At 41.8% G+C, this 24,543-nt stretch overlaps 1 protein-coding gene across 8 annotated transcripts in view; it reads right to left on the reverse strand.

Annotated features, from left to right (window-relative positions):
* The window catches only part of PPP1R12B (protein phosphatase 1 regulatory subunit 12B), a 166,739-nt gene that overhangs the window by 44,809 nt on the left and 97,387 nt on the right, over window positions 1-24,543 (reverse strand). For 7 of the 8 annotated variants that reach the window (XM_043500641.1, XM_038379522.2, XM_038379521.2 and 4 more), the window contains 5 exons: window positions 24,076-24,166; window positions 21,090-21,254; window positions 19,502-19,685; window positions 18,785-18,897; window positions 18,259-18,300 (listed from right to left, as the gene is read on the reverse strand). In XM_043500641.1, coding sequence (XP_043356576.1) covers window positions 18,259-18,300; window positions 18,785-18,897; window positions 19,502-19,685; window positions 21,090-21,254; window positions 24,076-24,166 — 595 coding nt within the window. Of the gene's footprint in view, window positions 1-14,886; window positions 15,807-18,258; window positions 18,301-18,784; window positions 18,898-19,501; window positions 19,686-21,089; window positions 21,255-24,075; window positions 24,167-24,543 lie in introns of those variants that run through there. The other variant, XM_038379523.2, reaches the window with a different exon arrangement.

The raw sequence follows: 24,543 nt of genomic DNA on the forward strand, positions 1-24,543 counted from the left end.
GTTCCTAATATCCAACCTAAACCTCCCCCACCGCAACTTGAGACCATTACTCCTTGTTCTGTCATCTGCTACCACTGAGAACAGTCTAGATCCATCCTCTTTCAGGTAGTTGAAAGCAGCTATCAAATCCCCCCTCATTCTTCTCTTTCACAGACTAAACAATCCCAGTTCCCTCAGCCTCTCCTCATAAGTCATGTGTTCCAGTCCCCTAATCGTTTTTGTTGCCCTCCGCTGGACCCTTTCTAATTTTTCCACATCCTTCTTGTAGTGTGGGGCCCAAAACTGGACACAGTACTCTAGATGAGGCCTCACCAATGTCAAATAGAGGGGAATGATCATGTCCCTCGATCTGCTGGCAATGCCCCTACTTATACAGCCCAAAATGCCATTGGCCTTCTTGGCAACAAGGGCACACTGTTGACTCATATCCAGCTTCTCATTCACTGTAACCCCTAAGTCCTTTTCTGCAGAACTGCTACCGAGCCATTCGGTCCCTAGTCTGTAGCGGTGCATAGGATTCTTCCGTCCTAAGTGCAGGACTCTGCACTTGTCCTTGTTGAACCTCATCAGATTTCTTTTGGCCCAATCCTCTAATTTGTCTAAGTCCCTCTGTATCCTATCCCTTCCCTCCAGTGTATCTACCACTCCTCCCAGTTTAGTGTCATCTGCAAACTTGCTGAAGGTGCAATCCACGCCATCCTCCAGATCATTAATGAAGATATTGAAAAAAACTAGCCCCAGGACCGACCCTTGGGGCACTCCGCTTGATACCGGCTGCCAACTAGACATAGAACCATTGTTCACTAGCCGTTGAGTCCGATGATCTAGACAGTTTTCTATCCACTTTATAGTCCATTCATCCACCCCATACTTCTTTAACTTGCTTTCACTTTAACTTTATTCACCATGTTCTGATAGAGATTTATGCTTCAATGTTTGGGCTTGCTGCCTCAACCTGACCGGTTGTGTGTTCTGCCTGGTTTGTTTTGAAATACTCTCATGTGTAAGCAGCAATACGTTGTATTAAGTAGCTGTGTGTGTTGTTTTCCACGGTGATTTGATTGTGACTAGGAACATTTACACAACTACAATTACAGTGATCTGCAGAATAAGGCATTTCAGAGAAAACACATCTCTGCTAACGTCATGAACAGCCCCTACTGACAGACAGACTCCATTCATGGAGACAGCCCTGACAGGTACAGGACCTTTACAACAACATTTCAACAGCACTTGAGTATCGCAACAGAAAAAGATTCTATATTCAGATCATTCCTGAAGTATACATATAATGCAGTCTTAATTATACCCAGCCGCTTCAGACAGCATACCATTTCATGCAGTCTTGTGCTCCCATCTATATATGTATTTCAGGGAGAGGCCAGAGGCTAAAGTGAAGTTGGCTACAACCAATACCTACAAACCACTGTGTGGATCTGATTAAAGGAGAGGACTTATACATAATTAATGGGGAAAGCATGATGAACTCTAACCCAACACCCCGTGATTCAGAAAGACTACGACAAAGCCCTTAACCAAACAGTTCGAAAAATGTAAATCTTTTAGCTATAAAGCTTCCACCATAGACAATTTATTAAGACAAATGCCCTTCCTAGGACATCAAGCCTTAGGAAATTAGAAGTCTTCAAAGGATATGGAGCCAGCAGAAGAAATCTACTCTGGACAACAACCCTGCAAACTCACTTCACTGTCAATGGGATGTAGTGTTGGAAGCTGAAAACAGTCTGTAAGATGTTCCCATACAATGCACAGATTATCTAACTCCAACTCCACAACACCTGTGAACGCTGTTCCAAGAAGAGAGAAATGGGAAAGTCTTTTTGAAGAGAATTAGAAGTCTGCTAGCAAAACACTGAAGAGTAGGCAAGATTCAAAGAAAGAGACCAATGGCTTAGCATTTGTCCCATCTCTTCCTAACCACTGCTTTGAAATCCCTATTGCCCTTAAGTTCCAGTTCCTACAGGCAACTACAAATTTACCACCTTCCCCTCGATGCTTGAAATACACACGAGCTCAGAATATGCACCAACGAGTTATTTTGGCACAGCCTAACCTATGACAAAATTATTTTTCAGCTGTTCCAGTAAAATCTGACGCTTCCGAACTACAGCATATAATCCAAAATCCCAGATTTTCGACAGTTAATATTTTATTTATAGGGATTTGCATGCGATGAGGAGGACCACCCCAGAACAGATTTCAGAGAGTCATGTTTATTAACAAGGTTATTTCCCTTGACGACTCCCACGAAACAAAAAGCTTCTGAGATCGGGATACTACACTGAAGACAGCTTTGTGTACTACTCTGAGATCTCTGTAATGTCGCCCATTTCAAATTCTTACTTTTAGATGGATTTTCTTAATATTTAACTTGGCAGTTTTACCATTATTTCCTTGGGCCTAACTAAGAAGCATGCTCCTCAAGCCATGTGCGTTTTCAGTAAGTTACATCAAGAACCCTGCAGTTTTAGGGTATGTCTACACTATGAAATTAGGTTGATTTTATAGAATTCGATTTTATACAGTCAATTGCGTCTGTCCATACTAAGCGCATTAAGTCGGCGGAGTGCGTCCTCACTACCATGGCTAGCATCAACTCACAGAGTGGTGCACTGTGGGTAGCTATCCCACAGTTCCCACAGCCTCCGCCGCCCACTGGAATTCTGGGTTAAGCTCCCAATGCCTGATGGGGCAAAAACATTGTCACAGGTGGTTTTGAGTACATGTCATCAGTCACCCCTCCCCTCCATGAAAGCAACAGCAGACAATCGTTTTGCGCCTTTTTTCCTGGGTTACCCGTGCAGACGCCATACCACAGCAAGCACAGAGCCCACTCAGCTCACCGTCACTACTGCTGTTATGGGCAAGTCTACTGTGGGGGCTGCTGTGATCCAAGTAGCCAATGCAATCGTTGACATTCTGTTATCAAGGGTAGTGACTCTGAGAAATGCGTGGGCCTTTAGATTTTAGGTGCATCATATTCCTGTCCTTTGTCACTGGTGAAGAAGTCTTGCAGCCGTACATTCCATTCTGATCAGCGCTGTAACATCCCATAACGCTTCTGTGGTTGACACATGTAACAAGTCCAGGGCTCTTGCTCTTTTGCCTTGGCTGAGATACCTTGCCCTACCAAGCATTCGACACAGCAGCACCTGCAACAGCTGGCATTGCTACACAGCGGCAGCTCCTGGGTCCACCGCTTCTGCTGCAACTCTGCTCTCCTGTGAGCTGGAGGCTTCTGCCTCAGGCTGCTCTCCCAGCCGGCAGCATCGCACGGTCACACCTACCCCTTGCTCCCATGGCTCATGAAGCCTGGACAGCAGTAAGGAGCAGTTCAACTATAGGCTGAGCAAGTGCAGAATGGTGGTAGAATGGATGTTTAAAAGCTCGCTGGCGCTGTTAGTCAGTCCTCAGCGCAACCAACATTCCCACTGTTATTACTGCTTGATGTGTGATCCATAATATCTGTGAGAGTAAGGGGAGATGTTTATGGCGGGTAGGAGGTTGAGGCAAATTACCTGGCGTCCAATTTTGAGCAGCCAGACACACCAGGGCGATTAGAAGAGCACAGCAAGGCATGCTGCACATCAGAGAGGCTTTGAAAACCAGTTTCATGACTGGCCAGGCTTTGGTGCGACAGTTGTGTGCATTTCTCCTTGATGCAAACCCACCCCCTTTGTTGATTTTAATTCCCTGCAAGCCAGCCACCCTCCACACTTTGAAATAAAGTAACTATTGTTTTGAAACCATGCATTCTTTATTAATTTAAAAAAAAAAAAAAAGATAACAGACAAGGTAGCCAGGGTGGGGTGGGAGAGGAGGGAAGGACAAGGCCACATTGCTTATTGTAGCTACACTAAAAATCAAACTGTTTGAATGACAGCCTTCTGTTGCTTGGGCCATCCTCTGGAGTGGAGTGGCTGGATGCCCGGAGCCTCCCACCCCCACGTTCCTGGGCATATGGGTGAGGAGGCTTTGGAACATGGGGAGGAGGGTAGGCGGTTATAGAGTGGATGAAGCGAGGGTCTGTGCTCGTTGGCTTTCCTGCAGCTCCAGACACGTCATGTTTGTTTGCTCCCCCATTAGCCTCAGCATCACGTCCTGCCTCCACTCTTTGAGCTCACTTAATTCTTTCCTAGCCTCTGCCAATGAACACCTCCATGCGGTAAGCTGTTTCCTATCAGTGATGGAGGATTGCATGAGCTCGGAAAACATGTCATCGCAAGTGTGTTTTTTTTTTTCCTTCTACTCTGCGATAACCTCAGGGATGGAGATGATAGGGGGAGTGTAGAAACATTCTACACTCTACGATTTTGGGGGGACTGCATAGTCACCTGTGCTGCTGAGTTTGCCATGCTGACCAAACAGGAAATGAAATTCAAAAGTTCCAGGGGCTTTTCCTGTGTACCTGGCTAGTGCATCAGTGTTCAAAGTGCTGTCCAGAGCGGTCACAATGGAGCACTCTGGGATAGCTCCCCGAGGCCAATACCGTCAATTTGCGTCCACACTCCCCCAAATTCAACCCAGCAATGTCGATTTTAGCGCTACTCCCCTCATTGGGGAGGATTACACAAGTCTATTTTAAGAGCCCTTTAGGTTGATGGAATGGGGTTGGTTGTATGGACGCAGTCATTTTTAAATCGACCTAATGCAGTTAAATTCGACCTAACCCCATAGCGTAGACCAGGCCTTAGTAACTCCTATTTTCTCTTTAGCAGCCTAGAAAGAGTCCTGAATGGAGAGGAAATTGTTTTAATATGAGGGTGAGGGCTGTGATCAGAAGGGATGAGTGGTGCAAAGAGAGTGGTTGGGGAAGGGAATCTGCTACTTCATCTTTTAGTTTGGACCAACCATTGAGATTGTTTTGCGTCAAGAAATACTATGAGTGTCAACTAGTTCAACTGTACAACAGACACCCAATAATCACTTCCATGGAATATAATTTAGATGTTTATTGCATTAAAAGATAGGACTGTCAAGCAATTAAAAAATTAATCGCAATTAATCATGCAATTAAAAAAATTGTGATTAATTGCATGATTAATTGCAGTTAAACAATACCATTTACTTAATTTTTTAGTTTTCTACATTTTCGACATATTTATTTCAAATCAACACAGAATACAAAGTGTACAGTGCTCACTTTATATTTATTTTTATTACAAATATTTGCACTGTAAAAAACAAAATACAAGTACTGTAGTAGTGTTCTCTTTATAATGAAAGTTGAACTTACAAATGCAGAATTATGTACAAAAAAATAAAACAATGTAAAACTTTAGAGCTGACAAGTCCAATCAGTCCTACTTCTTGTTCAGCCAGTTGCTCAGACAAAAAAGTTTGTTTACATTTATGGGAGATAATACAACTCACTTCTTAATTACAACGTCACCTGAAAGTGAGAACAGGCATTTGTATGACACTGTTGTAGCCGGCATCGTAAGATATTTACATGCCAGATACGCTAAAGAGTCACATGTCTATTGATGCTTCGACCACCATTCCAGAGAACATGCGTCCATGCTGATGACAGGTTCTGCTCGATAATGATTCAAAGCAGTGCGGACTAATGCATTTTCATTTTCATCATCTGAGTCAGCTGCCATCAGCAGAAGGTTGATTTTCTTTTTTTTGGTGGTTTGGGTTCTGTAGTTTCTGCATCAGTTCTTGCTCTTTTAAGACTTCTGAAAGCATGGTCCACACCTCATCCCTCAGATTTTGGAAGGCACTTCAGATACTTAAACCTTGGGTCGAGTGCTGTAGCTATCTTTAGAAATTTCACATTGGTAACTTCTTTGCAGTTTGTCAAATTTGCAGTGAAAGTGTTCGTAAAACAAACACGTGCTGGGTCATCATCTGGGACTGCTATAACATGAAATATATGGCAGAATGACGGTAAAACAGAGCAAAAGACATACAATTCTCCCACAAGCAGTTCAGTCACAAATTTAATTAACATTTTTTTTTTTTAACGAGCATCATAAGCATGGAAGCATGTCCTCTGGAACGATGGCCAAAGCAAGAAGAAGCATATGAATCTTTAGCGCATCTGGCACGTAAATATCTTGTGATGCCAGCTACAACCGTGCCGTGCAAACACCTGTTCTCACTTTCAGGTGACATTGTAATTAAGAAGCGGGCAGCATCATCTCCCATAAATGTAAACAAACTTGTTTGTCTTAGTGATTGGCTGAACAATAAAAGTAGGACTGAGTGGACTTGTAGGCTCTAAAGTTTTAGATTTTTTGTTACATAAACATAACTACATTTGTAAGTTGCATTTTCATGATAAAGAGATTGCACTACAGTACTTGTATAAGATGAACTGAAAAATACTATTTCTTTTATCATTTTTACAGTGCAAATATTTATAATCAAAAATAAAATAAAGTGAGCACTGTACATTTTGTATTCTCTGCTGTAATTGAAATAGATATATTTGAAAATGTAGAAAAACATCCAAAATATTTAATACATTTCAATTGGTATTGTATTGTTTAACAGTGCCATTAATCGCAATTAATTTTTTTTTAAATCACAATTTTTGAGTTAATTGCGTGAGTTAACTGCGATTAATTGACAACCCTATTAAAATGTTATTTCACCTCTATCATTTTTGGAACTCAGTAGTGCAGACTAAATGCCTGGTGCTCTGACTTATGCACATTATCCAGTTAGTCTTGCTCTGACTCATAGAAAGTTTTTTAAATCTGTATTCAAAGTTAGTTTTACACAACATTAAAATCAGGGTTCACAAGAATATTCTAAAGCCACATTTATTCCTGAGACACTCTTTCGAGGGGAAATTCCAAAGCTACTGAAATTAAGCTGCCCTGGGAGTTGTCTTTCTATAGGCCAAGCTACAAAGCCATTACTCTCAGCTACAAAATAAAATTAAAAATAATTATGTTGGGATCAAAGAAGTTTATAGAAAATACATGGAAATTTAATTTAAAAATTGAACTACCCATCATGAGGCAGATCTAACACATAAATTTGCCTAAATTGGATTCTTAAAATACCTATTTAAAGCACCTGGCATTTAGGGACAAAATGTTTTGTGAAAAGCTGAGAAATCCACACCCACAAATCTGCTCCATGTAAAATTAATGTGATGATCTCTTCAGACTGCTCCCTATAATCACCCAGGTCCTGACTATGGAAGGGGCAGGATGAAACATGCTTGGTGAAGGCAAGCAAGCCAAAGCCATCTTAAACCTGGCTTTGTGTCCAAAGAGAGGCCAAACCAAAGAATAATTCCAATAATACTCTCTGGACTTCACACTGACCTTCTTACAAGATTGTGGCTATAGATTTCTATGTCTGGGTGGCTTCAAAGGCTAGCCTTGTGTTTCAGCTTCTTGGTTTAATGCTGTACTTTCAGGCTTTTGGTCTAGTGTAAACCTACTAGTCTGTGGAAGTTGCTTATAAGTTGTTTCTCGGTTGGTCTTTGATGGGTTTCATGGCCCCTAAGTCATAACCTGGACATTCCCTGCATTGCTTGTATTATCACTGGTTTATAGGCATATGATTTAACAATAACTTCCTCATAGATAATTGAAATAAATTCCTGTTACTTTAAGGATTAAAAGAGCGCTTACGAGCGTGAACCTTCCAAACAAAAATTAACTGGATGTTCATTTATAGTCTCCAACTATAAATCTTCATAGCATGTTAACTTCTTTTTCTTTTCATCTTTATCTGGTTGACTATTTTGTGGGTTCCCTACCCCTGTTCATAACTTAATGTAGCATTTTAGTGCTTGCAGTAGTCTGGAGCTGGGCCCATTTGCTCCAATGGGAGGTACGGACTTGACCTATCAAAATGTCTGATTTTGCTTTGTAATAACTCAGGAAGGGACTAGTAAATATCTGGATGTTAATGTGAGTGTCCTGATGAGATCTGTGTAGCTATAAGGTTGTATTTCTTGAAGACTACATTAATTTTGTCCAAACAGTTGAAGGAAATGGTTTCAGAAGATACTAGCTCATACTTTTTTCCTTACTAAAACCTCCCTCCGTTTCCTTTATTCATGCCCCAAGAAGCAGACAAAATACTTGGAATAATGTGTCAAAGCTCTTCTGTAGCTGTCACTCCAAGCTGCCTACAGGTGCCTTTGGAAATGATGCATGCTCATGTCTGGGTGGTATGTAACTTGTGCATACAGAGAGCATAAGAAAATGGAGAGGCTGCATTGGTTTGTGGCTTACAAGGGGAACAAAAAAGGTACCTAAAATTCATTTGGAAAAAAAGTCAGTCTGACCAAAAAGCATCCTACCTGTAAAGGAAGAATTGCGTGTTCTAAATGATTTATGTGTGTAGATGCCGCTTGTCACTTTGGTCCTTAGAAGGTCATTCCCCTTGTTCTGAGGCGCTGGCTATATTTTCCCTTGATGGCTAACTTCTGCAAGAGGCCTTGTAATTGAAATGTCATTATTGGTTATACTCTGATAGACTTAGGTTTCTCATTCTGGAGGTTAGCATTGCTTTGCACTGGGTATTCTGTCTTTCCATACTATAAAAAGTAAATTCCTTATTCTGTGAGGCTCTTTACTGGCAGAAATTGTCTTTCATCCTGGTCTCACCAGGAATTGGTATGGGGGAGTTCATTTCTTAGTGCAATTTATGTGCCCGTACTGTACGTGCTAGTACAGAGTGACACTTTGGTGCCCTTTGCAAAAATCTTGCCCCACCGCTCCTAATTTCAGCTATTTATTTACTAGGAGAACTTAAAATATCGATGAAAAATTGCACCAGCTGTTGAAGAGAAGGTTTTTCCCACTAAAAATTGGCCATCCTGATCTTGATAGAATACAGGAAATGTGATCATTTAAAGATCAAAATAGTAGCATTTGCAGAAAATCATATATTTTAAAGCATTTTTAAAGAAAAAGAGGACAGAAAAAATATCTATTACATAACTTAATTTATGGCATTAGGCCAAGATTTTCCAAAGCAACTAGTGACTTTGTATGTCCAACCTGAGATGCCTTAAAGGGGCCCAAATTTCAATAAGTCTTAAGAACCAATCCTTTGAAAATCAGGTCCCTTTGAGGGGTCTCAAGATGGGCATCCAAAAGCAATAGTCACTTTTGAAAATCTTGGACCTAGGTTTTGCCGTGGTCTTGGAAACATAAATCTTCCAGGGAAGTGAGAGTTTCTCTCAAGAACTTATATTGCAAAACTCTGAATTATTTTGAAAAAGGAATTGAAGCTACAATTTTAGAAATCCCTCATTAAGAATATGGCTCCATCGGGAGCTCTTTAATGACCTGAAAATCAAAAAAGAGTTCTACAAAAAGTGGAAACATGGACAGATGTTTGCTACAGATGAGTAGAAAAGAACAGTACAAGCATGTAGGGACAAAATCAGGCTAAGGCACAAAATGAGTTATCTAGCAAGGGACATGAAAGGCAATAAGAGATTCTATAAATACATCAGGACAAGAAATAATCAGTTTAATCTTCAACACGGCTGAATAGGTTGGATATTAGGAAAAACTTTAAGGATAGATAAGCTCTGGAACAGGTTTCCAAGGGAGGTTGTGAAATCCCCATCACTGTTGATTTTTAAAAGCAGGTTAGACAAATATCTGTCAGGGATGGTCTAGGTTTACTTGGTCCTGCCTCAGCACAAGGATTTGGACTAGATGACCTCTCGAGTTCCCTTATAGCCCTGCGTTTCTGTGGTTCTATGATTAAACTAGTATAAATGTAAAGGGTTTATCTTTCTAGACAAAAATTGTTAGGAACTGTTACTGGTTTTATGATTTTTAATACCTCATAGCTGGTTATAAATTAGTATAATTATGAAACTCCCAATAATATACTGTGGGGGGTGGAAACCAATATCTAGGTCTCCCTCACCAATTCTCCTAAAGCTTTTTTAAAAGTGAAGGTTATAACCTATTGGTCTCCCTCAACATAATCCTCAAAAGTGGCAAAATGTGGAAGGATGGGTATAGGGAGGGATTGTCTTCATAAAGAGGCGTATATGGTAATTTACTTCTAGCACTGTTGCACAAAAGGTAATGTGCAGGAGGAAGTGAAGTCAGCGTAGGCCCCGATCCTGTTGTCTGCCCCAAGTGGCAGCCCTGTCCCGTACAGCGTTCCTTTGAAACTGGTGAACCTCTGCCCTCATGCAGCAGTCCATTCAGGCAGAATAGCTTTCCCTAGTGTGTACTGCTCTTCTGGGGGGCCAGAGAACCCTTCTTTGTGGCACAGGCTCTGAATTGTCACATTTCCTAAAGGAGGTGACAACCTAGCTTGGGCTCACTTCAGTGTGCCAGTTTATACACTTGCAGTGCACTCAGAAATAGGTTAGAAATCATAATGAAGTGGAATTTTGTTGACTTAGTTAAAAACGTTTCCAGTGCCATTAAAAAGGCAAGGTGGGTGAGCCAATATCTTGTCTCTTTAATATCCTGGGATCGACACAACTACAACTACACTACATACTAAAAAGGCAGGCATATTTAAAGTATTTCAGATTGGTTCAATCCTCCATATCTCCCTGGTTATTTCCATACACACAGGAACAGGAAAGGTCATGTATGGCTGGGTTGGGTAGAAGGTGCATGGAATCTGATGCATCCAGAGATGAATAGAATAAAACTTGTTTTAGGCATATTAATAGCTGCCTGAGGCTTTCATATATCTTTTTACATACTAAGCTCTCATGTTCTGGAAAGTCCCCTTTGGTTTAAAAGTGCTATATTTGCATCTGGTTATTGTTATGTTGCTTTGGCCTTGGGTACACTTTCCCTGTGTGGCCCTTCAGCAATGTTCTGTAAACTTATGTTCCTCTTTCATTTATTTGACCTATTACTACTTCATGCATCCTTGGTATGAGAGCTGTACTGAGGACGAGGGAAACTAGACTAATGTTTCCTATAATGTAATCATTGTTGAACAGCTCTTAGTGGAAAATATTATACACTGAAAAAATTCTATATCCAATGGCAGACATGGGCTTGGAATTTTAAGTCACTTGCAAGAGCACTGTCCTGAATGGGAATTGTATATGGACAGTGTAAAGCAGCAGTGCTGGTTTTGTCAGGCCATGTTCAAATTTTAAAATTGCTGCTTCGCTTTTCTGAGTAAAATGCAGAACTGACTCTGTGGCGTGAACCTGGATGTGGAAAGACAGGTTAAAAGGGTTTTTGTACTGTATTTTTGCTGCCTGTGTGAAATCAGTATTTGATCTCAGTCTAATTGCTCATGGGTCAGGAGTCACACATGGCTAGGTTCAGCTGAGACCCAAGATTCTAACTGGCATGGAAATCAAACTAATACTAGAAGTGAACCCTTCTCTTGAGACTGAAGCACAGTGGGGATGATGGTATGAGGGAGTTCAGCACTGTCATTGCTTCTGAGCTTTATATTCAGAATTTAGAATGATATTAGAACTGCAGTCTTTAGGAACATCTATTTTAGGCAGCATAGGCATTGCCATTTCAATCTTCCTATAACAAGAGGAGTCTATTTCCCACCATGAATGCAGTTGTTTCTTTTGATTGCAGGTACCCAGGAGGTTATATTTTGCTGTAACTTCCTTTTGCTGTTTTTTCAGATGTTTGTCAATCTAACACTGGAATTCTCCCTCCAACTCTTTTCTAGTTCATTACACTAGATAAGTTGGGGAAATTCCTAGAATGGGGGAACAAATGTCCACTCTTCTAGTTGCTCTGTTCTAACATATATTTTATGCTTGAATAATGAATAGTTTGTGCACCTCATATTTTCTTTCAGTAGTAATCAGTCGTTTGGTTACATTTGGAAGAGAAATGTATTTAAACTTTTACAGGTGCTAAGGACCAGTCACTTTCTAGCCGGTCATATGGCTTTTTTATTGTTCTTTGCTGTGGCCTGTTTTCTGTATTTCTTAAAAACAAAAAACACAGGCACAGAGACACATACACCACTTTGTCCAGAAATCTTGAACTTCATATGTGAATCAAGGGGCTAAGATGATGAATTAGTTTTAGTGCTGATTGGTTTATGGCTCTCAGCCTTTGTATGAGCAGAAAACAAGCTATTGCATTTCATCTACATTGAACGATGGGAGTATGTAGCATGGGGAAAAGTATGACTCCAGACATGTGTTAGAGTGAGAGTGAGTGAGAGAAATTGCTGTGACTTTGGGAGAGTAGGGAAAAATGGATCCTTTTCTTCCTAGACTGCAAATCTGCAAGACGTACGATCAAGTCAGCTCATGGGAACGCCGGATGAAAGACTATTCACTTGTACAGTTTGTATTCCATTTATGGGAAACTACTGCAGTGCCTTTACACGTTTACAACAGAGCCTCGCGCCAGCCCAAGATTTTTTTGTTACAGTCCGTTCAACCCTCTATTGCTGCACATAACCTTGTTTGGTTCTAAATAAACTTTTCAAGAAAGTATTTGTATTAATTTTACCTGTTGGAGTGCTACATTACATTTTTCATTCCCTGTACTGTTACTTCTCTGGAACAGATTTTAAATATACATTTTCCCCATATAGTAGAAACAAAAGTAAGTTATTATTTCTACTCTTAAAGGAGACTTTCCTGTATATCTTTTGAGATTAGAAGGGTAATGGTAATACAAGAAACACTCATTCTCTTGGGATGATGTATAAGTCATAAAGCTACCAATCTCAAAACAAGAGATCATCCACTGAAACAGAGGATTATAATGCAATTCAGGCAGCATTTCTTTAAGGATGATGGGAATATGGGATAAACAATAACATGTACAAGATTCAAACTTTTATTTATATACAAGTCCACTTAAAGAATCTGAGAGTGCTTTTGTGGCTGTTTACCAGAACCCTTGTACGGTATTACAGACCTGTACTCCAGTTGCCTGTGTTCCATACTATCTGGGATTTAGTGTCACTGTAGCCATCCGTGTCTCTGCTTGTAGAGCAACAGATATTAATTTCAGAAGAGCTATGTCTCAGCTAACACTAGTCAGGCTTATTAACCACCAATTATTTGCAGCCCTCATCCTCTACCAATGTCAGTGCCTCTCTTTCTGCATTGGAAAAAAGGCACGAGCTTTTCTCAGTGGAAGTCACTGGTGGGTTTTATTCAAAATATGCAAGGAATTATATACGCAGAATTTTTTTTAGGAAATTATGATATTGAGGCAGTCATGTGACTCATTCACATCCTCTGTCACTAGGTTGCCTCCCTCATTCAGTAAGGGGCCCACACTTTCCTTGGCTTTCTTCTTGTTGCCAACATACCTGAAGAAACCCTTCTTGTTACTCTTGACATCTCTTGCTAGCTGCAGCTCCAGGTGCGATTTGGCCCTCCTGATATCTTTCCTACATGCCCGAGCAATATTTTTATACTCTTCCCTGGTCATATGTCCAACCTTCCACTTCTTGTAAGCTTCTTTTTTATGTTTAAGATCCGCTAGGATCAACTGTTTCATGTTCTCTGTGTGTGTGTATATAAATCTCCCCACTGTATTTTCCACCAAATGCATCCGATGAAGTGAGCTGTAGCTCACGAAAGCTTATGCTCAAATAAATGTGTTAGTCTCTAAGGTGCCACAAGTACTCCTTTTCTTTTTGCGAATACAGACTAACACGGCTGCTACTCTGAAAACAATCAACTGTAGCATTTTTGTTTGTAACAGGCTGCACAGAGCCAAAGTTTCTGAGACCTATCCCTATTCTGTGCAAGATTAAGTGCCCTACTTCACTGTACTCGTCTGAAGTGACAGTTCCTCCCACGCTGCCTTGGACAGGGGCCAGGATGGCTTCCCACCCATGTCACACTTTATCTGTGCTAGGAGTGAATACAACGTGGTAAATATTTCCCCCTCTCTTTGCATTACAATTACCCCAAGAGGAACTGTGCAACAAACTGGTCCCTTACAGGAAGTTACGATACATATTAACATTTTGCACTAATCTAGACAAGCAAGCTTTCCTTCTGTATCAGTCACTAAAGGGTTCACCTATGGCAATCTCTTGCTAATCAACTTCCCTTGTATCTGGACAAAGAGCAGCCTGTGCTTTGGACATACCTTACCATATTAGGCAATCAGATCCTAGAAGGGGAGAACTCAAGATGTAGGCGGCCCCTCCCTTCACCTAAAAGGGCAGGCTAGGAACTTCCTGTCCAGCAGCAGAACAGTTTCCTTTTGGGAAGTGTGGAAAGGGAGGAGGATGGAAGGACAGACTCCTTCATGGTTTTAAGTGATGGTCTTGCAGGGCTATTCAAATGTGCAATCATACTATTAAAGATAGCACCTTTGTAATGGAGCCAGGGTCACATGCTCTGAAATACAAGCTTCCAACTAGTTGGATTTAAAGATGCATATGTATTTTTTTAAAGCAATGAATTTGATTAGCCCTTCCTCTCCCCCTTCCCCCCCCATTATAATAAAGCTATGGTGGTTCTGCAGCAGCTGTAACATTGTCACAGGGCAGCTGTAGTTTAATGAAAGGATTCTCAGATGCATCAGGTTTCACTTTGAATTTCTAGCTTATCCTGTACAAGGGCTGAATTTCCTTAACACTTTTTCATAAAAATGAGTTGGAGCACAAACTTCTACAGCCTTGTCCAATGACACTGTGTTAAAGACACAAGACACTCAAAAAGATAAATAATGTGGAACAGAGTTTGGCTGGATGGTTGTAGCAGCAATTTCAAATACTCAGGAAACATTTAGAAAGTAATAATAGGATAACATTCAATACAAACTGAAGTGTGCTAAACCCATAGCCATTTTTCAGAGTAGCAGCCGTGTTAGTCTGTATTCGCAAAAAGAAAAGGAGTACTTGTGGCACCTTAGAGACTAACAAATTTATTTGAGCATAAGCTTTCGTGAGCTACAGCTCACTTCATCGGATGCATTCGGTGGAAAATACAGTGGGGAATCCGTATGCAGCCGATGAAGTGAGCTGTAGCTCATGAAAGCTTGTGCTCAAATAAATTTGTTAGTCTCTAAGGTGCCACCAGTACTCCTTTTCTTTTTGCCATAGCCATTTGACTCACTTCTGTGTAAAGTGTCAAATCCATTAACATTGCTGTTGTGAAGCATTCTCTGGGCTGATACCAGAAGTTCATGTAAACAGGCCTTTTCTTCTTCACCTCTCATTGTCCTGGAAGTTTATAACTTTACCAAGTAAGCATTCACAAAGGTGCTTCATTGTATTTGTACACAGGCCAGGTTTACAGGCAGTATTTCTTTAAGATGCTGCACTGTCAAACAAGTTTATCGGCATGTTCCTGTACTGAGAGAAATACTTGGCACAGAGCTGATTGTTACAAAAAGCTTAAATGCCCATTGGACCAGCTTTGGAACTTCTGGGCAAGGCACATTTTTGTGCCAGACAGAATTCCACTGAAAAGAACTGCAGGAAAATAATTTCTCTATTAATCACAACCTTTTATTCTACTTGTATTATATAAAATTTGCTATTTTAAGTTATATTTTTCTTTCATCTTTTTTGCCCAAACAAAATGCTCATCTAAATTTTGCATCCAGATTATACAAGTCCAAATATTTGTTGATCTTCCAGGTTTTCTGATACACACCCAGTAGTAAGGACTTCTCTCTCCAATCAGCAGTGCAGAACCACCCTCTACGTTCTTCATCACAATGCCAAGTATTTCTCTCAGTACAGCAACATGCCTATAAAACCTTGTCACTCAATGCAGCATCGTACAGAAACTGAACTGGGACTGGCTGGACAAGGAGACTGGGACGAGACACCTGAGAAGTGAAGACAATTGGACAAGGTAGTCAAAGAAAATGAGACTGGAGGAAGAGGCAGGGATCCTGTGGAAAAAACAAGATGATAATGTAACTAACAACTGTATCATAATGCATATGCACAAGGGGGTTACGGTAAAACAACCTTAACTCTGGAATTTCCCTGTTTTTGAGTGATCGATTTTCGCAAGGAGAATGCTTGGTTTTTTAAACATAGTTTGTATAATTTAATGTGTTTTTTTAAAAAGCAAACTAATATAGAAATTCCACTTAGAACCTTTAGATCCATTGCACAGACCTCTGCCACTTGAGCTAAGCAAGTAACTGCTAGCAGTCGTAGGTTGTCATCCCATCTATGGATCAGCGCTAGAGGGGGGATAGGACACTTTACCCATGGGTTTCACAGATATTTACTAACCACAGAGGAATGGGTGGGACTCAGGAATACTGGAGTCCATTCCAGACTCTGAAGGGTGTGTCATTTAGTGGGACCAGACACTTCTGCCTGCCTTCCCCAGACTTGACACCTTCAGCCTTGTCCACTCCAACCTGTCAAGGTCCTGAATCTTTCCCATCCCGGCTCCTCATTCCAGTCCCATTCCCCTTGCCTACCCATCCAAGTCTCCACTCCTCAGGCTTCCCATCCCAGTTCTAATCTGATCTGCTGCTCCATTCCACCCAGGCTTCCAGTCATCCCCTCGGTACACCAGCACCTCATTATATCAGTTTCCCATTCACCCCCCACCAACTGGCTCTTGCTCCTGGTTGTCTGCTCTCAGTTCCCGTGCCCGGTCACAACCCGGCCCAGAGCAGCAATTACATAGAAAGACGAGTTTAGTTCCCACAACCCTGAGCTGGTCCATACCCTGTTGCTCTGTGGGGATAGTCATGAGCAGTCTGGTCACATGTAGGAGCTGTGAGGGGTTGGAGAATGCTCATTGTGGGCAGATTTTGGTGAGATTTTAGCAGCTAAACTCTAAGAAGTCTCTAGTGAGCGTGTAATAACTGAGGTTTTTCAAAGGCTTATAACTTGGCCAGCTTTTCACAGGAACAGCTAGCTCAAAGACCACCAGCCTGCCAAATTTCAAAGTTCCTGTTTCCAGAGAACTTCCCCGAGAAAAGGTTGACTGTGTACACACACACACACACACACACACACACACACACACACACAATGTATTTTCCCCTTGTGTCGTTATTTGAAATGGCTAAACAGTTTTGGCTGAAACTGCCCAGAAAAGTTTCAGCTTCAGGCAGACCCCTGGCATGGAACATTTCAGCTCAAATGATTAAAGTTTGGCAATTTTTAAGCAACTGAAAGCAGGTTCTAACAATGGGAATTATGGTGCTACCGCTCTGTCTACAATACAGAGTTTGGGAAGAACATCTTGAGTTCCATTTTTTAGTGCTCTACAAGGGAAGGCTGGCACAAGCAACTTTATGCAATCGTACGATAAGCAGTCATCCCTATCAGATTCACTTGTATCAGGCCGAGTCAAAGCAGGGTGTTTTTAAGGAAAGGACAAGCATCTATGACAAAGAAAACTTCATTTGTAACACCACAGAATTGAATATGGATCCCTCAACAATTGATTAAAACACAGTGCCACCAACCGCCATGCCGCAAAATGATCTGGGTAGCAAAATATGTGAAAAAAGCCATTTGCATTGAATGAAATTGGGTTCTTTTTAAACAATAAAATCATATGCCCATGCTGGCACCTGATGTCAACCACCAGTGAAATACTTCTGGAGCCTTGAACAGCTATTATTTTTCTCACGGTCTAACAAATGATGCACTGATGGTTTTGGAACTAACTTGGTTCAACAGACTAAGACATGTTCCTGGCCCCAAGCATGTCTCAGCCCAGGACAGACAAGACCAAAAACAAGGCAAGATATTAAACTGTTCAGGCAATGGAAGGTTTGGCAATTATTGATGAAAGAAAGGAAGAGGGATTTGAAGAAATTTGGAGAATAGAGAGATTGTTCCAGTTGTAGGGGACAGAAGAATAGAAAGCCTGAAACCCAGAACAAGACAAGGGTGCAGGCATGGCAAGTACAAATATACTTGTTTTCTAAGTTAGAATGAATCCCTCTTACTCTATTGAGCCACATTCTGAGTTGAGAGATCTCTGCTTCCCTTGCGACCTGTGATAGCCACACTTCCCAAATTCTGCAGTCAGCCTTTTGATACAGTATATTAGATCCCTAGCACAGCCTTTATCTCACTGCCTCTGTTACAACCCTTCAAGTTTCCTTGACAATCAGACTACACAGACCTCACAGAACGGCAGATTCAATGTGTATGTGTGCCATATCTTCCCGAGGAAAGATCAGCAAGCAATCTGCTTCACAGAACTGGAGTGAATACCAGGCTTGGAGGCAATGTGCTGTTCAGACAGACACACTTTTCTTAACAAATATAACTGAATTCACAGCAGTCCTGCTGCCATCAAAATGTAGATAACAGTAAGGTAGATATTAAGGCAATCTACATCATTGGATCCTCACTTACCCGAGACTCCTTCACTTCCTCATTCCCATCAACCTCATCATCCTAGAGAGGAAGAAAAAAATAAATGGAGCCATGTAGGGGTAATAACTTCCATAGCAGCAAGGTTTGGATTTCCTGATATTTAGGTGACTAGGCTTTTCAAGAGAGAGAGGTGCGGATTCCTGATATCTAGGTAACTGTGGAAAGATTTTGAGAAAGGGACTGTAAAAAGGAACTTTAAGTCTCAGTAATCAAAGGCAGATTCTCAAAGGCAGGGGATGGTGCTTATCTCAGAGCTTCTCCAATTACCTCCCATTTGATAAACTTTAAAGGACAAGATGAGTGAGGTAATATATTTTACTGGACCAGCTTCTGTTGGTGAGAGAGAGAAGCTTTCAAGCTTACACAGAGCTTTTCTTCCTGGCACCTTTCAGGCCTATACACTAAGCTAACAGGATGCAGCTGTCCTATTCATAACCAGAAGCAAATCCATTTGGAATGCTGTAGAACAAATTCCCTTTTCTCCCACCCCAACAAGGTCACTCACATCTTTTGTCCAGAAAGAGATTCCAGTGCCTCTTCGCCTCTCCTTTGGCCGCCGCCTCTCTCGGATTGACTGCTTGTTTGGAGATCTATCATCTAAATCCTGATCTTCACACTCTAGCCAAATAAGGACAGACTGCTTTGGTTTAAATGATTTACCTATGTGCTTTTCTCAAAGCCCTGGTAACATTTTCAAACTGGTTTCCATCACCAAGAAAGGGCTCATGTTGTACTACACCTCAGTCATTAAACATAAGAGATGTTTATTCCCCACTACACCTGATATTTTGCACTTCTTTCTTCTAGACGGGCCCAGACAGTGGTTGTCCCTTTATCTGCATAGCTCCCAACACCATGCAGGGGCATTAGCTTATCAGGATTCTGAGGGAGGAGTTACATTAGTCAAGTTCTCTACCACCGCTTCCTGGAGGATCTAGATGTTCCCTCCCAGTAGATGGTCAAAGAAAAAGCCACCACCTCTTATTCATGTCTGCAAAGGCAATAAAAATGGACACTTCATAAGGGACTTGGATACCCTCTTTCAGTCATTCTGTTTACATACACATCTGACAAGCTGGCAGCCCACTTGTACCAGTCCCCTGCTGGAAGAGCAGGAAATAAACCTAGAATCTCAGGCTATGTACACTGAGGATATTGCTTATTCATTAAACACCTTAACCCAAAATGCTTGGGTTGTCTTCTCATTTTAGGAGGTACGTACCATTCTTCTCCATCTCAGTGGCTGTGCTTTGGAAGTCTGCTGGGTTCACAGAATCAGGGCCCAGAGATCTGCTTGTCCGGGCCAGGTAAGAACTTGTGTAAAGAGAAGGGGACGATGTAGAGGGAGATACTGGTGTTATGGGTTTGTCTGTTTGTGCTGGACACCTTAATCGCCGATAGACAGACTGTAAATAAACAGAGCCATAAATAAAGGTTAGCAGAAAGCTAACGACAAGGAGAGCTGGACTTTAGCTAATGGATGTAATCACTTGGCATTTACAGCCCTCCACACTGCTGTTGGATAAACCACACCTTGCCACAGAGGACAGATTAGGAAAACAGCATAAAATGCATTCCATCTAGCTGGAGTGAGCGGAAGAAAAGAAAACAGGTTTTTGTTTGTTTTTGAAGTAATTTTGGATTCCACAGGCACAATCTGAACACAGCTTGAAGACAGAATAGCAGCCTTGCTTGACCCATACTGCCAAGACTAGCAGGTATCCTTTATAGGAACGAACTGTCCAGAGTCTAAAGGGGACAAAAGAGACAGGACCATTATATATCTGTCCCCACTAAAGTGTTTGGTCAGTACAGCAATGTCACTCCTGCAGAGATATAGGAGACCATCACCACAGGACTTTGTTCACAGTGAGATGAGACAGGGAGCTGCAAAAAGCTGAGAGTACATTTTGTGGGAAAAGCCAATCTGGCCTATAGAAGATGATTAGTAGAAATATCAGACTTCCAGGGTGCTTGCTAGGTGTGTAATATCTACTAAAGAGTTGCTGGATTCAGGCTTCTTTTCCTGTCATGTGGTTGTTAATCAGCTTCCAAGTAAAAGAACGGTACATGTCAGTGATAAGATTAACAGTTGTGTTACAGGCTTGGAAGTCAAGTCAATGGAGCACAACTCATCTGTTTAAAAATACTTCTTGTGGTTTCATTGACTTAACTCCAGCTGGATGTTCATTTTGCAATAAGTATTCTCTATGTAAGAAAAGCCACTTGGGTTCAAGAGTCCAAATAAATGTAATGCCTGGGGAGATGATGACCTCCTATGAGACTTCTCTATCCCTGCCCTCCCGCCGCCACAATCACCTGAATCCACCAACTACATTCAAAACATCTGTAGAGGAACATTAAGGTTAGAACAATGAGGAGTCCGGAGGTACCTTAAAGACTAATAGATTTATCTGGGCATAAGCTTTCATAGGGTAAAAAATCCCACTTCTTCAGATGCTAGGCTTCAGTCCTTACCCTTATTGTCAGAAGAGAGGAACTGTGGCACAATTCTCTTTTTATTAGCCTTTGCATTCCATGGTATTGTTACTTTCATGATTTATTTTGACATAACACTTCTCGTCAGACAAGTCGAGAACAAAGGAATAGCTGAGCCATAATACAGCAACACTATACACAGCTAAATTTTCAAGTACCCACATGTCTAGATCAATCAGGCCTGGGTCACTTCTGACTGAACTAATCCTCCTAGTTGCAATTCCACAAGGAGACAGAAGAATTTTACTCAATCTCAGTTGTCCCAAACCACTGAACTCGCAAGTAGCAGCTAGTACGGATAGAGAGATCACCTCCTCATCCTGGTTTCTATTCCACCAGGGCCGAGTCTCCTCCCGTCTCTCACTGCTGCCCTCAGTGCTCTCAGATTTCTCACTTTGTTGTTCCTGAGCTTGCCGCTCCACTCGAGACCGGCTGAAAGTTCGTTCTGCCTCTTGAAGGTCTGTGAGTGTCACACCCTGGAAAAGGGGTAAGACTGCATCAGTTACACATGCTGATTTATGTGCATCGTGCACCTGACAAAACCCTTCTCTATAGTTAGATAGCAAGTTCTTCAAGACAGGTACCACCTGTCTACATTGTCTAGGACAATGGGTCTTGATCCTGACAGAGGTCTCTTGACCCTACCTTATATAAAGTAATAGACTGGGATAGCATTTAATACTTCTCAGCTAACATGCATCATCACTGGACTCCTCAGAAGCAAACTCAGTGCAGAGCATCAAGCTGCAAGAGTGAAGAGCAAAGGAGCTTGCAATGTTACCAGCAACCAGAACTATAGCCTTAGCTTGTATACATCTGGAGGGGGTACGTTGAATTACCTGTTCCCAGGAACACTTACTAGAGCTCACCACATGTGCCTGTCTGAATGTCTGGACTATAGCACCCCAATATATATTTTCTCCAGCCACTTCCTCATCACAGGATTTTACTTTTTATTCTATTACACACACACACTTCTGATGGTGGTTCAGTCTGATATACTCTAGACTAAGCCACAAATGGTAACCATCAACTACAGGCTTCAATGTGTAAAGTTACCAAATTCAGACAGAGAAGTAATATTCCTATAAACACAGAAAGGACTAACCCCCATATGGCAACAATCTCATCATAATTCACATGACTACCAGACACATTAATTCCCTTTCTGAATGTATAACACCCTCACCTTTCTTGGAGATGGGAGTTAAGGAGCCAGATCCTTGGAAAGAGACCTTGAACACTAAACTGATTTCTGGAAAGTTTACCCCTCTCCTGGGTTCTGTGGGCCACTGTTGTACAGAGACTAAGTACATTTGTTTCTGAATTTTTAAATTGTGCAGCTGATAGATATGAAGCCTATGGTGTTGTGGAAAGAGGCACAGCTGTCTGAGTGGAGACTGGAATGCAAGACAGAATGCAAGCCTTGATCCACCAGAGCCCAGATCAGTTAGCCTTCCAGGCATGTTGCAAAGCCCATCTTCTCTTTTCACTAAGGCTGCTGTGAATGACTTGGGCTGAGCTGGATATATTTATGGGCAGTTCTTGGTTTAAATTCACTTTGTGGTGTTTAATTTATGGGATGGGTGCCTAGAGTTGCATTCAAAGAAATTTGATTCAGCCTACTCTCTGAATTTCCGTCTGATACTGCTGTATGTCTGACTTCAGCCCACAAAAACATCGGCAGGTATATTACAAACACTTTATTACACATTTTTGCAATAATGGGTGACAACTTAGTCTACTCATCTGGTATGTTTACTGAAGCTGGTAACCACGCAGACAGGGGGATTCTTATGGGATTAGTGATGGCACCTGTGCCTCTAACAGACCACCCATATTTTTCTCGAATTTTGGATGGTCCTCATGTCAGTGTAAATTCATAGTAATGTGATCATTTCTATTTTCTCCATTAGAACACTGATTAGTAGAAATATTAACAATTTAAAATGAGACTGCTTTGTTCCCTCCTCCACCAAAACCAAACTAGCAAGTCATTTTGGACTTCCTACCTGCAAAAAGAGAAGTCATTTAAAAATACTGATGAGTTAAATCAACATATACATACACACGCTGCCTTCAGCATGTGGCCTTATTTTCCTGCACTTATGTAGCTCAAATATATAGCTTGTTTTTAAACAAGTTTGAGGTAAAATGGTTTGAATGGCAAGGATGTGAACTGGATGTCAGCCTGGTTGTAATCACTTCAAACAAAGACAATCAGTATTTGTAACAAGAAAAGGAGTACCCGTGGCACCTTAGAGACTAACAAATTTATTAGAGCATAAGCTTTCGTGAGCTAGCTCACGAAAGCTTATGCTCTAATAAATTTGTTAGTCTCTAAGGTGCCACAGGTACTCCTTTTCTTGTTACAAATACAGACTAACACGGCTGCTACTCTGAAACCTGTCAGTATTTGTAACAAAACACTGATAGAACTTTAGAGAGCTGCTCACACATCCTGGAAAACTGTCCCAGCCAAGTTAAGAGCTGGAGAACTGCAATCTGCTAACCCATTTCTTCTTGAAGTTTAAAATGGATATGTGTTTGTTTTCTGTTCCGAACTGTGTAACGTTCTTGCTGGCTGTAAAAAGGATGTCATGTTGCACCCTATAAGTGGCTGCATTTCAGCAAATTAAATGACCCTTGTGCAGGGGTGGCCAACCTGTGGCTCCTTGCATAGGTGCCGACTCTGAGGCTGGAGCTACAGGCGCAAACTTTTCAATGTGCCGGGGTGCTCACTGTTCAACCCCCGGTTCTGCCCCAGATCCTGACCCCACTCCACTCCTTCCCCCAAGGCTTCTGCCCTTTCCCCTGAGCCTGCCGTGCCCTCGCTCTTCCCCCTTCCTCCCCCAGAGCCTTCTGCACACTGTGAAACAGCTGACTGTGGTGGGCAGGAGGCACGGGACGGCGGGGCTGCTGGCAGGCGGGAGACACTGGGAGCAGGAGTTGATGATGGGTCTACTGACGTATTACTGTGGCTCTTTGGCAATCTACATTGGTAAATTCTGGCTCCTTCTCAGGCTCAGGTTGGCCACCCCTGCCCTTGTGTATTGTTTATGGTCACTTAGTCTGTAAAGGGCTTTGAGACCCAAGAGGTGTACAAAGACTTCTCCGATCAACGGACTGTAGAGTTGCCTTGGCACCTTTTGTAGGCCACCACCCAATTCCCCTCCTGTCTCCCCAGACAAGTCCAAAGTGTATGGTGATGGACTAGCAGAACAAGATACCGCTGCCCATTAGATGCCAGTTTGCCTGCTACCCTGCTGCAGGGCCACCAGGAATTTCACTCCGCACCTGTGTAGACCTACGAGTCTGGCGGGCCTGTCTGGATCGGGCCTTCCTTAGTGATTCTGCTTCCTCATCCCGCACAGGAGTCAGATACGACCTGAAAGAAAGGGTCAGGAACACTTAAAATCAGATACTTCTGATTTGCAAGTCATGCCATTTCATACACACTACAGTGTTTTAATGTAGTCAGTGGAAAGTACACCATCTACTCCTGTTTAGGGCACACACTGCTGCTTTCCTAGGGCCACCCAGCACCTGGCTGATTGCTGCAACTACCATGTTCATTGTAGTATCTTCAAGCAATGACTTCTGAAATGTTAACCTGTTAGACACATTCTATGCTCCCCTGTAAGCCAACCCCATTAAAAGGCTCACTCTGCATACTGTCTGTGATCCCGTACACCCCTACCTCCTTCAAGTCTCGATACAGAATTAAATAAATCCAGAAACGTGTAACCTCATTCACAATCAGAC

The sequence above is a fragment of the Dermochelys coriacea genome, chromosome 21, assembly GCF_009764565.3.
Source record: "Dermochelys coriacea isolate rDerCor1 chromosome 21, rDerCor1.pri.v4, whole genome shotgun sequence".
NCBI lineage: Eukaryota > Metazoa > Chordata > Testudines > Dermochelyidae > Dermochelys > Dermochelys coriacea.